Source organism: Triticum dicoccoides, chromosome 7B, assembly GCF_002162155.2.
Source record: "Triticum dicoccoides isolate Atlit2015 ecotype Zavitan chromosome 7B, WEW_v2.0, whole genome shotgun sequence".
NCBI classification, from domain to species: Eukaryota; Viridiplantae; Streptophyta; class Magnoliopsida; order Poales; family Poaceae; genus Triticum; species Triticum dicoccoides.
In genome coordinates, this window is record NC_041393.1 from 459,101,341 (window position 1) to 459,116,460 (window position 15,120).

The window sequence follows — 15,120 nt, forward strand, 5'->3', positions numbered from 1 at the left end:
GGGGGAGGCTGGTCTACATCATTTCGGTGCGGGGGCGATGCGGGCGATTTGAATTCGGGCTGATTTGACGGCCGGCGTGGGGAAATGGGAAAGGGAGGTGCCCTCTTTTAGTGCCTGATTGGTTTTGACTGTCTGTTGGGAATTTTAGTGTCAAAAAGCCTTACGTTTCGTATAAGGGTGGGAGAAAGATGGCCAGACATCTTTTGCTTTTGATCAAAGTCAAAGTTACGATTTCCCAGTTGTTGTTTGCTTTGGTTTGATGAATCTCTTAGCTGCTGCCGCACGGAAATTTAGCTACTTTATTATGATCTTCTGAGCAGTGTGGTGTTGAGGAGATGTCATAGGGGAGGTGGTGAGGGCGATTGTAACCGCATGATTCGAATTTGGGTGATTCCTTCTAGACTATTGCCAGGATCTTATTCAATTCTCAGTTTCATAGAAGAATAAGAACTCTGGGGCATTGCACTAATATGACCATGAAATTACCAAGAGCGTTGCACACTGTACTGTAACCCAACCAGCCACAAGCTCAGTAGACGAAATAACTTGTTCAAGTTATGGCCAAAAGTTAGTTTGGTTATTTCCTGGTAAATAACAGTCCGTGGCTGATGGTACCTTCATAGTTCTTTGTTTTATATAAAGTTCAGATGCCTTTTTTGTCTATGTGGACTTGTTGTAATAGTATGTGAGCTGTCCTTTACAATGCGATCCTGTTAAGCAGTCAGATAGTGTTCCTCTATCAGTATTTCATAGTGATGCGTGGATTTTCATTTGCTTGATTGACAAATAACTATCGATTGTTTATTTACTTGATTGACTAGTAACTGGAGTCTCCTATAGTTCTACCAAATACCAATGTATAGTGTAAACTGTGTAACGTTTTCCTCCCAGCTTATAAGCTCACTGCCTGCACATTTTAAAACGAGTTCCAAGAATATTTCGTATAATGACATAAAAAAATCCAGTTATGCTTTCTAATATCATGCTTACCTGTTTCTTGTTTTCAGGCCACTTCCCTCTTACCATTTTATGTTTATACCAAGCATGAAAGAGGGTATATTAAGGGGAGGGAGAGAACATTAATAAAGTTAGAAGTTCTTACTCGTAACCAGTTACTCCCTCCGTCGTGTTTATTAGGCCACCGGGCCGAAGTGCTGAGACCAAGGCACAACACGTGCGGTTGTGCAGTTTTGAATCGGCCCTATTAGGATGCATCGGTTAGCGGCATTAATTAGTGAAACCGTCTCACCTCCCTCATGAATGTAGTGACTGGGGATTTATTTTCCTCAGTCAGTGGATGGAACGAGCAACGGAATTTGCACTACTTAATTACAGCGCGCCTAATACGAACGCGGCTCGCTGGTTCTCTGGCCTAATAAATGCGGGCGGAGGAAGTATTTGACTTTCTATTAGTGCCCCATGAAAAGTTCTAAGTAGCCAATATATTTTGCTTGCATCCAACTTCACACTGAATGTGCAGTCTAGAGTCAAGATATTCATCATTGATGCTTGTTCATGGGCCTCATATTGTTATTAGGGTTTATGCTTTGTTGCTTGGATTTCTTTTTTCTGTCATTATCATCTGAAGCTAATGCACTCTTGATATACTTTATTAGAATATGTTTCTGTCATTACACTCTGAAACTAATGCACTTCTTCCTTAATCTTGTTCTTGTTCTAGAGTGCAATAGCTTCCATTTTTAATGACTTCCTGCTATTTTTTCATGCCTCCAGAATGTGGAAAGTACATGTTGGAACCATCAAAGGTAAAAATCGAAGCAGAAGAATGTGATACCTATGAGGAAACCGGTGAGGAGCCTGTAGCTATGATAGAAGAATCTCCACCTGATATTGGACAAGATGGTCAGTGCAATTGAATATCTTACGAATTACTCCGAAATAAGTGGCAGTCAGGTTTAGAAAATTGAACACACATGCACACGGAATTCGGCGCGCCCATGCCAAATAATTAACATGATTTTTGGATATCTGCTAAGTTTAGCAATCATTGGTACTGACCATATGTGATCAGAGTTAGTTGCTGACACGATGTATCAGAGTGAGTAACTCATCCCTTTGTATTGTAACTGTGGAGACGTGCTGTTACTGATGGTGAACCTTTTCTTCTAGCCGTTCCTTTGACAATATCAATATTTTGTAGGCATTTAGTAATCAGTTTAAATGCCTCACTTGACTGTAGATTGTTCGAGGTTTATATGAGCTTTATCACTTGTTTCTTGCGACTCCACCTAAATAGCTAGGAACAATTGGGTTATGTTGGATGGATTATACTTCTGTGATATATAATTCTGAGATATTTAATCATAAGTTGTGTGCAATTGTTATCCTTGTGGACGAACTAAGTTTACATTTTGAAGTTACCAGATCTCTGACGTTTGTGCACCATGTGGTAACTGATAACTCATATGATTCAGTAAAAGATGTGAATATTGTGCTACAAGTACGTTAAGAATCGATGCTGCTGCTGTGCACTATTTTGTTCCTTTATACTATGTGGCATTTTGCTGCCTGCTTCATTAGACTTTGTTGTCTGTATTAGGTGAGGATGGAGAAAACAGTGACTCATCCTGGAATATGGAGTGTAATCAGGTTTTGAGAGTGAAATCTATCTATATCAGCTCTGCAATTCTAGCAGCAAAAAGTCCCTTTTTTTACAAGGTAATTCTAATTTCTGCATGAAATGAGTAAATTGCGCACTGCAGTTATATATTCTTATCTAGCTAACATTGTCATAACATTCATCTTGTTAGCTTTTCTCAAATGGCATGAAAGAATCCGATCAGAGGCATGCTACTCTTAGAATAACTACTTCAGGTAATGCGGGAGCTCCAGTAGGACACTCGGCATTTTTAATGTTCTATCCTAGCTGCTGTATAATTTTCTTCAATGTCTGAACGATCGATTTTGTAGCACTGGCATGATCAGTCTCAATGAGGTTATTGACGGTTGAATTTTCAGTTGAGCTATCAAGTTGATTGTCTATACCCTACCATTTTGCATCTTTCATCTTTCATCTCCCAGGAATAAGGATATTGTACCTTACTCAAAAGCTTTTCAAATCTATATTATCAAACACAGTCTCAGTTTTTTCTTTGCCTTTTAGTTAACAGTTACCTTATGTCTGATTGTTGTATTTCTACTTGGAACAGAGGAAAGTGCCCTTATGGAGCTTTTAAGCTTTATTTACAGTGGAAAGTTGACGACAAATGAGCCAACCCTTCTGCTTGATATCTTGATGATATCTGATAAATTTGAAGTTGTTTCTTGCATGAGACACTGCAGTCAATTGCTAAGGAGCTTACCTATGACCACAGAATCTGCACTTCTCTATCTAGATCTGCCTTCCAGCATTTCAATGGCTGCAGCAGTTCAGCCACTGACTGATGCTGCCAAGGAATTCCTCGCTAACAAATACAAGGATCTGACCAAGTGGGTAGTCTCTTTATTTAAAGAGCCAACTAAATTATTGAAAGAGTAACATTGTTGAACTAAAGGAATGCTTCCTCTTTCCAGGTTTCAGGATGAAGTGATGAACATTCCCCTTGCTGGGATTGAAGCCATCCTATGTAGTAATGACCTTCAGGTGGCATCAGAGGATGCAGTCTATGACTTTGTGATCAAGTGGGTTCGTGCTCAGTACCCAAGAACGGAAGAAAGACGTGAAATCTTGGGTACTCGCTTGCTGCCGCTCGTTCGGTTCTCTCATATGACCTGCAGGAAGTTGCGGAAGGTCCTTGCGTGCAGTGATCTGGATCATGAGCAAGCATCTAAAAGTGTCACTGACGCACTCCTGTACAAAGCTGATGCACCACATCGACAGCGCGCCCTTGCTGCAGATGTGTTGACTTGTAGGAAATATACTGAACGAGCTTACAAGTATCGCCCGCTTAAGGTGGTGGAATTTGATCAACCATATCCTCAGTGCATAGCATACTTGGATCTGAAGCGTGAGGAGTGTAGCCGACTTTTCCCTTCCGGGCGGATTTACTCGCAAGCATTCCATCTCGCTGGACAGGGATTCTTCCTGTCAGCACATTGCAACATGGATCAGCAAAGTGCTTTCCACTGCTTTGGTCTCTTCTTAGGGATGCAAGAGAAGGGCTCATCGAGTGTTACCGTGGACTATGAGTTTGCTGCAAGGACAAGGCCATCGGGCGATTTTGTCAGCAAGTACAAGGGCTACTACACCTTCACTGGTGGAAAGGCAGTTGGCTACCGGAATCTCTTCGCGATTCCATGGCCGTCGTTTATGGCTGATGACAGCCTCTTCTTCATCGATGGAGTACTACATCTGAGAGCGGAACTGACCATAAAGCAATCATAGATAGTGGAAAATCTTGTGTGGTTCAAACATGTTTTTCCTAAGCACCAAAATAGACACATTTGAACCGAGAAGCAAAATCTGTGAACTGTGAAAGCTGAAAAGCAACATCTTATGAACTGTGAAGGTGTAGTTGCGCCACATGCGTTTTTTTTTCTTAATGCGTAGCACTACATGAGTTAAATTTGCTGTTTGTTGAAATTTCTACTCGTTTTGATAGTGATCCTTTCAGGGACATCCTTTTGATAGTGACATGTTCCAAGTTAGTACAAAGTTGAGTCATCTATTTGGAACCGAGGGAGTAGAATGTAGTCAAGGTACACATAGCCTTTGCTAAGTGATGTTAAGAAGCAAGTTAGTTCTATAGAAAAGAATAGGGTTACTTCAAACGATAGATTTTGCATCTTATACTGCACTTGGAATCGATGTATTTCGATACGGAGGTGTTTAACTTACACCCGCATCTTACCGGCCGCAGAGCACTTTATGCCTGAAAATGAAACGACGGGTGGAGACGTGTATTATTTACAACTGTATTTAAAAGAAAAAACGGGAATCCAAACAGGGCCTTAGACCCCGCTTGGATTTGATGTAAGTTTATACACCCGGATTTAATTTGGATTTGGTGTAAGTTTATACACCCGGATTTGATTTACAGGTGTAAATTAATTGTTGCGACATGTTTCCGTCAGGAATAAAAACTACAGCTGGAGGTATTCGGGAGGCAACCGACAATCCAAGCATGGCCTTAGGTCCCGCTTGGAATCGGCGTAACTTTTTACACCTATATTTATTTTACACGTGTATATTACCGGCCATTTGTGATTTCCACCTGAAAAAAATAAACAACCGATGAAGGCGTGTATATTTTACAGACGGATACCGCTCGGAAACGAGAATCCAATTAGGGCCTACTGTGTTTCCTTTTAGAAACTGCTAGGTATTGCAATAGGCTCTATTTGTTTAGTTTGCGGCTTGGCGATGGTCTTGTTGGCAAAATTTTGGTCATTTGGCAATATGGCTGTAGATTGAATGCTACTTCCTCGTTTCATGAAATCTCTTAAAAGGAGTATGTTTTTTCGAACCATCGGGGAAATTCCTCCCACCTAATTTGGAACTTGGAGTTTTTCAATAGTACCAAAGGGACCGGGGGGATGTGAAGGACCCCTCCCCTTCACCCAATCCCCTCAACCCCTCCTAGTCCGCACTAGAGATGTGCTTGGGTAGAGAATACACGGGGAAGTGATGGATTATGGATGAGCTTAGGCCCATACAAGACAATAATCTCTGGTTAATCTCTAAGGCTCATGCATGTGTACGGCAAGTAGTAGGAAGTGTGGGAAGTTTAGTACCATACTGCTACAGTAGGAAGAGTGAGGCCTCTTTATAAGGGCTGCTCTACCACTTGCTATTGGGAGCTTGGGAATAGGAGTTGTACACGTGCGCTCCTCCTCCTCCGCCGCTCGCATCGCCTCGTCACGACGCGCGCGCGCCGCGGGTTGCGTGAATGAGCCGGGCCGAAGCTTATTTTTGCCGGTCAGAAGTGGTTAATTAATTGTTAATTAATTAACGAGTCGAGATCCTCCCCGGGAGAACGGCAATAAGGTTTTTAGGGAGCGTCTCGACGCGACTACTCCCGATCCGTCCCCGTCTCTGTCCACCTCTGCTTCCACTACTTCCCCTGCATCGACTCCATGGCTGACGACGAAGCCGCCAAGAAGAAAGCCTCCGCCGCGTTGGCCTCACCAACCGGAGGGTATGACACGTTCATCCCCTATTTGCTCATTCATTGTTGACCGTATATATGTTGTTCATAGATGTTTCGATTCTATGTACTGTATGTGCGCACATGCTTAGTTACCGGTATGAGATGCATACCTTATTTGCTATGCTTATTGTTTACTCGTGGATGGTAAAGTGCTAATATTTCCAACAATCCAAAAACCTTATTTTAGGCATTTTTTGACTCATGGCTTCGCCGCTACACTGAAGCCGAAAAAGTTTATCGGGACGCATTTTGAGCATTGGCAGACAAGGACTACCTTGTGGCTCACAACAATGAACATGTTCTGGGTTAGTGGTGTGTCTCCCACGGTAACGATTGCTCCTGAACATGAGAATGCATTTAGGGAGGCAACCACCATCTTCGTGGGAGCCGTTTTTACTATGATCGGAGACAAGCTAGTCTACACATACCTCCATATGCGTGTTGCCAATAATTTGTGGGATGCGCTTGAAGCTAAATTCGGCGCAACCGATGCTGGAAGCGAGTTGTATGCTATGGAGCAGTTCCATGATTACAAAATGGTTGATAACCGTTCTGTGTTGGACCAGGCCCATGAGATACAATGCATCGCTAAGGAACTAGAGCTCCTGAAGTGTGAGTTACCGGACAAGTTTATCGTGGGTTGCATTATTGCAAAACTCCCTCCTGGATGGAGGAACTTTGCTACTTCTCTCAAGCACTTGAGACGTGAATTCTCTGTTGAGGATGTCATCGGTCATCTAAGTGTTGAGCAGAACTCGAGAGCAAAGGACTCACACGTGAAAGGGGCAGAGGGTTCTTCTAGCGTTGATGACCCACAAGTATATGGGATCAATTGTAGCCTTTTCAATAAGTAAGAGTGTCGAACCCAATGAGGAGCGAAAGGAAATGACAAGTGATTTTCAGCAAGGTAATGTGTGCAAGTGCTGAAATTGTAAGTAACATAGTAGTTTGATAGCAAGATAATTTGTAATGAGCAAGTAACGGTAGTAGTAACAAAAGTGCAGCAAGGTGAAAGAAATATGCCATAGAGGCAATAATAAAGTTATTATTTATTTCCTCATATCATGATAAATGTTTATTATTCATGCTAGAATTGTATTAACCGGAAACATGATACATGTGTGAATACATAGACAAACTTAATGTCACTAGTATGCCTCTACTTGACTAGCTCATTAATCAAAGATGGTTATGTTTCCTAACCATAGACATGTGTTGTCATTTGATTAAAGAAATCACATCATTAGGAGAATGATGTGATTGACTTGACCCATTCCATTAGCCTAGCACTTGATCGTTTAGTATGTTGCTATTGCTTTCTTCATGACTTATACAAAGTTCCTACAACTATGAGATTATGCAACTCCCGTTTACCGGAGGAACACTTTGTGTGCTACCAAACGTCACAACGTAATTGGGTGATTATAAAGGAACTATACAGGTGTCTCCAAAGATAGATGTTGAGTTGGTGTATTTCGAGATTAGGTTTTTTCACTCCGATTGTCGGAGAGGTATCTCTGGGCCCTCTCGGTAATGCACATCACAATAAGCCTTGCAAGCAATGTGGCCAATGAGTTGGTTACGGAATGATGCATTATGTAACGAGTAAAGAGACTTGCCAGTAACAAGATTGAACTAGGTATTGGATACCGACGATCGAATCTCGGGCAAGTAACATACCGATGACAAAGGGAACAACGTATGTTGTTATGCGGTTTGACCGATAAAGATCTTCGTAGAATATGTAGGAGCCAATATGAGCATCCAGGTTCCGCTATTGGTTATTGACCGGAAACAGTTCTAGGTCATGTCTACATAGTTCTCGAACCCGTAGGGTCCGCATGCTTAAAGTTACGATGACAATTTTATTATGAGTTTATATGTTTTGATGTACCGAAGGTTGTTCGGAGTCCCGGATGTGATCCCGGACATGACGAGGAGTCTCGAAATGGTCGAGACATAAAGATTGATATATTGGAAGCCTATATTTGGATATCGTAACCGTTCCGGGAGAAACCGGGATTTTTCCGGAGTACCGGGGGGTTACTGGAACCCCCCGGGGGTTAATGGGCCTACATGGGCCTTGAGGGAGAAGAGGAGGGCCGGCCAGGGCAGGCCGCGCGCCCCCTCCCCCCTAGTCCGAATAGGACAAGGAAGGAGGGGGGCAGCGCCCCCCTTTCCTCTTTCCCCTCCCCCCTTTCCTTCTCCACCAAGGCAAGAGGGGGGAGTACTACTCCTGGTGGGAGTAGGACTCCTCCAGGCGCACCCCTAAGGGGCCGGCCGCACCTTCCCCCTCTCCTTTATATACGGGGGCAGGGGGGCACCTCTAGACACAAGTTGATCATCGTGATCGTTCCTTAGCCGTGTGCGGTGCCCCCCTCCACCATATTCCACCTCGGTCATATCGTTGCGGTGCTTAGGCGAAGCCCTGCGTCGGTAGAACATCATCATTGTCACCATGCCATCGTGCTGACGGAACTCATCCCCGACACCCTGCTTGATCGGAGTCCGGGGATAGTCATCGAGCTGAACGTGTGCTGAACTCGGAGGTGCCGTACGTTCGGTGCTTGGATCGGTCGGATCGTGAAGACGTACGACTACATCAACCGCGTTGTCATAACGTTTCCGCTTTCGGTCTACGAGGGTACGTGGACACACTCTCCCCTCTCGTTGCTATGCATCACCATGATCTTACGTGTGCGTAGGAATTTTTTGAAATTACTACGTTCCCCAACAGTGGCATCCGAGCCTAGGTTTTATGCGTTGATGTTATATGCACGAGTAGAACACAAGTGAGTTGTGGGCGATACAAGTCATACTGCTTACCAGCATGTCATACTTTGGTTCAGCGGTATTGTTGGATGAAGCGGCCCGGACCGACATTACGCGTACGCTTACGCGAGACTGGTTTTACCGACGTGCTCTGCACACAGGTGACCAGCGGGTGTCTGTTTCTCCAACTTTAGTTGAACCGAGTGTGGCTGCGCCCGGTCCTTGCGAAGGTTAAAACAACACTAACTTGACGAACTATCGTTGTGGTTTTGATGCGTAGGTAAGAACGGTTCTTGCTCAGCCCGTAGCAGCCACGTAAAATTTGCAACAACAAAGTAGAGGACGTCTAACTTGTTTTTGCAGGGCATGTTGTGATGTGATATGGTCAAGACGTGATGCTATATTTTATTGTATGAGATGATCATGTTTTGTAACCGAAGTTATCGGCAACTGGCAGGAGCCATATGGTTGTCGCTTTATTGTATGAAATGCAAACGCCCTATAATTGCTTTACTTTATCACTAAGCAGTAGCGATAGTCGTAGAAGCAATAGATGGCGTAACGACAACGATGCTACGATGGAGATCAAGGTGTCGCATCGGTGATGATGGTGATCACGACGGTGCTTTGGAGATGGAGATCACAAGCACAAGATGATTATGGCCATATCATATCACTTATATTGATTGCATGTGATGTTTATCCTTTATGCATCTTATCTTGCTTTGATTGACGGTAGCATTTTAAGATGACCTCTCACTAAATTATCAAGAAGTGTTCTCCCTAAGTATGCACCGTTGCGAAAGTTCTTCGTGCTGAGACACCACGTGATGATCGGGTGTGATAGGCTCTACATTCAAATACAACGGGTGCAAAATAGTTGCACACGCGGAATACTCAGGTTAAACTTGACGATCCTAGCATATACAGATATGGCCTCGGAACACGGAGACCAAAAGGTCAAACGTGTATCATATAGTAGATATGATCAACATAGTGATGTTCACCATTGAAACTACTCCATCTCACGTGATGATCGGACATGGTTTAGTTGATTTGGATCACGTGATCGCTTAGATGACTAGAGAGATGTCTGTCTAAGTGGGAGTTCTTAAGTAATATGATTAATTGAGCTTAAATTTATCATGAACTTAGTACCTGATAGTATTTTGCTTGTCTATGTTTGATGTAGATAGATGGCTCGTGCTGTTGTTTCGTTGAATTTTAATGCGTTCCTTGAGAAAGCTAAGTTGAAAGATGATGGTAGCAATTACACGGACTGGGTCCGTAACCTGAGAATTATCCTCATTGCTGCACAAAAGAATTACGTCCTGGAAGCACCGCTGGGTGCCAGGCCTGCTGCTGATGCAACTGACGACGTTAAGAACGTCTGGCAGAGCAAAGCTGATGACTACTCGATAGTTCAGTGTGCCATGCTTTACGGCTTGGAACCGGGTCTTCAACGACGTTTTGAACGTCATGGAGCATATGAGATGTTCCAGGAGTTGAAGTTAATATTTCAAGCAAATGCCCGGATTGAGAGATATGAAGTCTCCAATAAGTTCTATAGCTGTAAGATGGAGGAGAATAGTTCTGTCAGTGAACACATACTCAAAATGTCTGGGTATAATAATCACTTGATTCAACTGGGAGTTAATCTTCCTGATGATAGTGTCATTGACAGAATTCTTCAATCACTGCCACCAAGCTACAAGAGCTTCGTGATGAACTATAATATGCAAGGGATGGACAAGACTATTCCTGAGCTCTTCGCAATGCTAAAGGCTGCGGAGGTAGAAATCAAGAAGGAGCATCAAGTGTTGATGGTCAATAAGACCACCAGTTTCAAGAAAAAGGGCAAAGGGAAGAAGAAGGGGAACTTCAAAAAGAACAGCAAACAAGTTGCTGCTCAAGAGAAGAAACCCAAGTCTGGACCTAAGCCTGAGACTGAGTGCTTCTACTGCAAGCAGACTGGACACTAGAAGCGGAACTGCCCCAAGTATTTGGCGGATAAGAAGGATGGCAAAGTGAACAAAGGTATATGTGATATACATGCTATTGATGTGTACCTTACTAATGCTCGCAGTAGCACCTGGGTATTTGATAGTGGTTCTGTTGCTAATATTTGTAACTCGAAACAGGGACTACGGATTAAGCGAAGATTGGCTAAGGAAGAGGTGACGATGCGCGTGGGAAATGGTTCCAAAGTCGATGTGATCGCAGTCGGCACGCTACCTCTACATCTACCATCGGGATTAGTTTTAGACCTAAATAATTGTTATTTGGTGCCAGCGTTAAGCATGAACATTATATCTGGATCTTGTTTGATGCGAGACGGTTATTCATTTAAATCAGAGAATAATGGTTGTTCTATTTATATGAGTAATATCTTTTATGGTCATACACCCTTGAAGAGTGGTCTATTTTTATTAAATCTCGATAGTAGTGATACAAATATTCATAATGTTGAAACCAAAAGATGCAGAGTTGATAATGATAGTGCAACTTATTTGTGGCACTGCCGTTTAGGTCATATCGGTGTAAAACACATGAAGAAACTCCATACTGATGGACTTTTGGAATCACTTGATTATGAATCACTTGGTACTTGCGAACCGTGCCTCATGGGCAAGATGACTAAAACGCCGTTCTCCAGAACTATGGAGCGACCAACTAATTTGTTAGAAATCATACATACCGATGTATGTGGTCCAATGAATGTCGAAGCTCGCGGCGGGTATCATTATTTTCTCACCTTCACAGATGATTTGAGCAGATATGGATATATCTACTTGATGAAACACAAGTCTGAAACATTTGAGAAGTTCAAAGAATTTCAGAGTGAAGTAGAAAATCATCGTAACAAGAAAATAAAATTTCTACGATCTGATCATGCAGGAGAATATTTGAGTTACGAGTTTGGTTTACATTTGAAACAATGTGGAATAGTTTCGCAACTCACGCCACCCGGAACACCACAACAAAATGGTGTGTCCGAACGTCGTAATCGTACTTTACTGGATATGGTGCGATCTATGATGTCTCTTACCGATTTACCGCTATTGTTTTGGGGTTATGCTTTAGAGACGGCCGCATTCACGTTAAATAGGGCACCATCAAAATCCGTTGAGACGACGCCTTATGAACTATGGTTTGGCAAGAAACCAAAGTTGTCGTTTCTTAAATTTTGGGGTTGCGATGCTTATGTGAAGAAACTTCAACCAGATAAGCTCGAACCCAAGTCGGAGAAATGTGTCTTCATAGGATACCCAAAAGAGACTATTGGGTACACCTTCTATCACAGATCTGAGGGCAAGATTTTCGTTGCTAAATTCGGATCCTTTCTAGAGAAGGAGTTTCTCTCGAAAGAAGTGAGTGGGAGGAAAGTAGAACTTGATGAGGTAACTGTACCTGCTCCCTTATTGGAAAGTAGTTCATCACAAGAACCGGTTCCTGTGACAACTACACCAATTAGTGAGGAAGCTAATGATATTGATCATGAAACTTCAGATCAAGTTTCTACTGAACCTGGTAGGTCTACCAGAGTAAGATCCGCAGCAGAGTGGTACGGTAATCCTATTCTGGAAGTCATGTTACTTGACCATGGCGAACCTACGAACTATGAGGAAGCGATGATGAGCCCAGATTCCGCAAAATGACTTGAAGCCAAGAAATCTGAGATAGGATCCATGTATGAGAACAAAGTATGGACTTTGGTTGACTTGCTCGATGATCGGCAAGCCATTGAGAATAAATGGATTTTCAAGAAGAAGACTGACGCTGATGGTACTGTAACTATCTACAAAGCTTGACTTGTTGCAAAAGGTTTTCGACAAGTTCAAGGGCTTGACTACGATGAGACTTTCTCACCCGTAGCGATGCTTAAGTCTGTCCGAATCATGTTAGCAATTGCCGCATTTTATGATTATGAAATTTGGCAAATGGATGTAAAAAATGCATTCCTGAATGGATTTCTGGAAGAAGAGTTGTATATGATGCAACCGGAAGGTTTTGTCGATCCAAAAAGTGCTAACAAAGTGTGCAAGCTCCAGCGGTCCATTTATGGACTGGTGAAAGCATCTTGGAGTTGGAATAAATGCTTTTATAGTGTGATCAAAGCATATGGATTTATACAGACTTTTGGAGAAGCCTGTATTTACAAGAAAGTGAGTGGGAGCTCTGTAGCATTTCTGATATTATATGTAGATGACATATTGTTAATTGGAAATGATGTAGAATTTCTGGATAGCATAAAGGGATACTTGAATAAAAGTTTTTCAATGAAAGACCTCGGTGAAGCTGCTTACATATTGGGCCTCAAGATCTATAGAGATAGATCAAGACGTTTAATTGGACTTTCACAAAGCACATACCTTGATAAAGTTTTGAAAAAGTTCAAAATGAATCAGGCAAAGAAAGGGTTCTTGCTTGTATTGCAAGGTGTGAAGTTGAGTCAGACTCAATGCCCGACCACAACAGAAGATAGAGAGAAAATGAAAGATGTTCCCTATGCTTCAGCCATAGGCTCTATCATGTATGCAATGCTGTGTACCAGACCTGATGTATGCTTAGCAATAAGTTTAGCAGGGAGGTACCAAAGTAATCCAGGAGTAGATCACTGGACAGCGGTCAAGAACATCCTAAAATACCTGAAAAGGACTAAGGATATGTTTCTCATTTATGGAGGTGACAAAGAGCTAGTCGTAAATGGTTACGTCAATGCAAGCTTTGACACTGATCTGGACGATTCTAAATCGCAAACCGGATACATGTTTTTATTAAACGGTGGAGCTGTAAGTTGGTGCAGTTCTTAGCAAAGCGTCGTGGCGAGATCTACATGTGAAGCGGAGTACATAGCTGCTTCTGAAGCAGCAAATGAAGGAGTCTGGATGAAGGAGTTCATTTCTGATCTAGGTGTCATACCTAGTGCACCGGGACCAACGAAGATCTTCTGTGACAATACTGGTGCAATTACCTTGGCAAAGGAATCCAGATTTCGCAAGAGGACCAAGCACATCAAGAGACGCTTCAATTCCATCCGAGACCAAGTCCAGGTGGGAGACATAGAGATTTGCAAGATACATATGGATCTGAATGTAGCAGACCCGTTGACTAAGCCTCTTCCATGAGCAAAACATGATCAACACCAAGACTCCATGGGTGTTAGAATCATTACTGTGTAATCTAGATTATTGACTCTAGTGCAAGTGGGAGACTGAAGGAAATATGCCCTAGAGGCAATAATAAAGTTATTATTTATTTCCTCATATCATGATAAATGTTTATTATTCATGCTAGAATTGTATTAACCGGAAACATGATACATGTGTGAATACATAGACAAACTTAATGTCACTAGTATGCCTCTACTTGACTAGCTCATTAATCAAAGATGGTTATGTTTCCTAACCATAGACATGTGTTGTCATTTGATTAAAGAAATCACATCATTAGGAGAATGATGTGATTGACTTGACCCATTCCATTAGCCTAGCACTTGATCTTTTAGTATGTTGCTATTGTTTTCTTCATAACTTATACAAAGTTCCTACAACTATGAGATTATGCAACTCCCGTTTACCGGAGGAACACTTTGTGTGCTACCAAATGTCACAACGTAACTGGGTGATTATAAAGGAGCTCTACAGGTGTCTCCAAAGATAGATGTTGAGTTGGCGTATTTCGAGATTAGGTTTTGTCACTCCGATTGTCGGAGAGGTATCTCTGGGCCCTCTCGGTAATGCACATCACAATAAGCCTTGCAAGCAATGTGGCCAATGAGTTGGTTACGGAATGATGCATTAGGTAACGAGTAATGAGACTTGCCAGTAACAAGATTGAACTAGGTATTGGATACCGACGATCGAATCTCGGGCAAGTAACATACCGATGACAAAGGGAACAACGTATGTTGTTATGCGGTTTGACCGATAAAGATCTTCGTAGAATATGTAGGAGCCAATATGAGCATCTAGGTTCCGCTATTGGTCATTGACCGGAAACAGTTCTAGGTCATGTCTACATAGTTCTCGAACCCGTAGGGTCCGCACGCTTAAAGTTACGATGACAGTTTTATTATGAGTTTATATGTTTTGATGTATCGAAGGTTGTTCGGAGTCCCGGATGTGATCCTGGACATGACGAGGAGTCTCGAAATGGTCGAGACATAAAGATTGATATATTGGAAGCCTATATTTGGATATCGGAATCGTTCCGGGAGAAACCGGGATTTTTCTGG

The 15,120-nt window shown here is 42.5% G+C and overlaps 1 protein-coding gene across 3 annotated transcripts; it reads left to right on the forward strand.

Annotated features, from left to right (window-relative positions):
• The first annotated feature begins 39 nt into the window (after nt 1-39).
• LOC119340832 (BTB/POZ domain-containing protein POB1-like) lies at nt 40-4,532 on the forward strand. 3 transcript variants are annotated; one of them, XM_037612736.1, is made up of 5 exons: nt 40-1,863; nt 2,561-2,679; nt 2,772-2,835; nt 3,171-3,450; nt 3,535-4,532. In XM_037612736.1, the coding sequence occupies exons 1-5, from the start codon at nt 1,704-1,706 to the stop codon at nt 4,343-4,345; spliced, it is 1,434 nt and encodes a 477-aa protein (XP_037468633.1). In that variant the 5' UTR covers nt 40-1,703; the 3' UTR covers nt 4,346-4,532. The 3 variants fall into 3 exon arrangements, with proteins under 3 accessions (XP_037468633.1, XP_037468635.1, XP_037468636.1); XM_037612738.1 differs by lacking the exon at nt 40-1,863 and adding an exon at nt 1,890-2,059; XM_037612739.1 differs by lacking the exon at nt 40-1,863 and adding an exon at nt 2,084-2,461.
• The last annotated feature ends 10,588 nt before the right edge of the window (nt 4,533-15,120 follow it).

Bases quoted from the DNA above. Each gene is read 5' to 3' on its own strand.
- LOC119340832 (XM_037612736.1), top strand. From the start codon at position 1,704: ATGACTTCCTGCTATTTTTTCATGCCTCCAGAATGTGGAAAGTACATG. The intron at 2,836-3,170 runs GTAATGCGGGAG...TACTTGGAACAG, and splicing joins TCTTAGAATAACTACTTCAG to AGGAAAGTGCCCTTATGGAG. The intron at 3,451-3,534 runs GTGGGTAGTCTC...TCCTCTTTCCAG, and splicing joins AAATACAAGGATCTGACCAA to GTTTCAGGATGAAGTGATGA.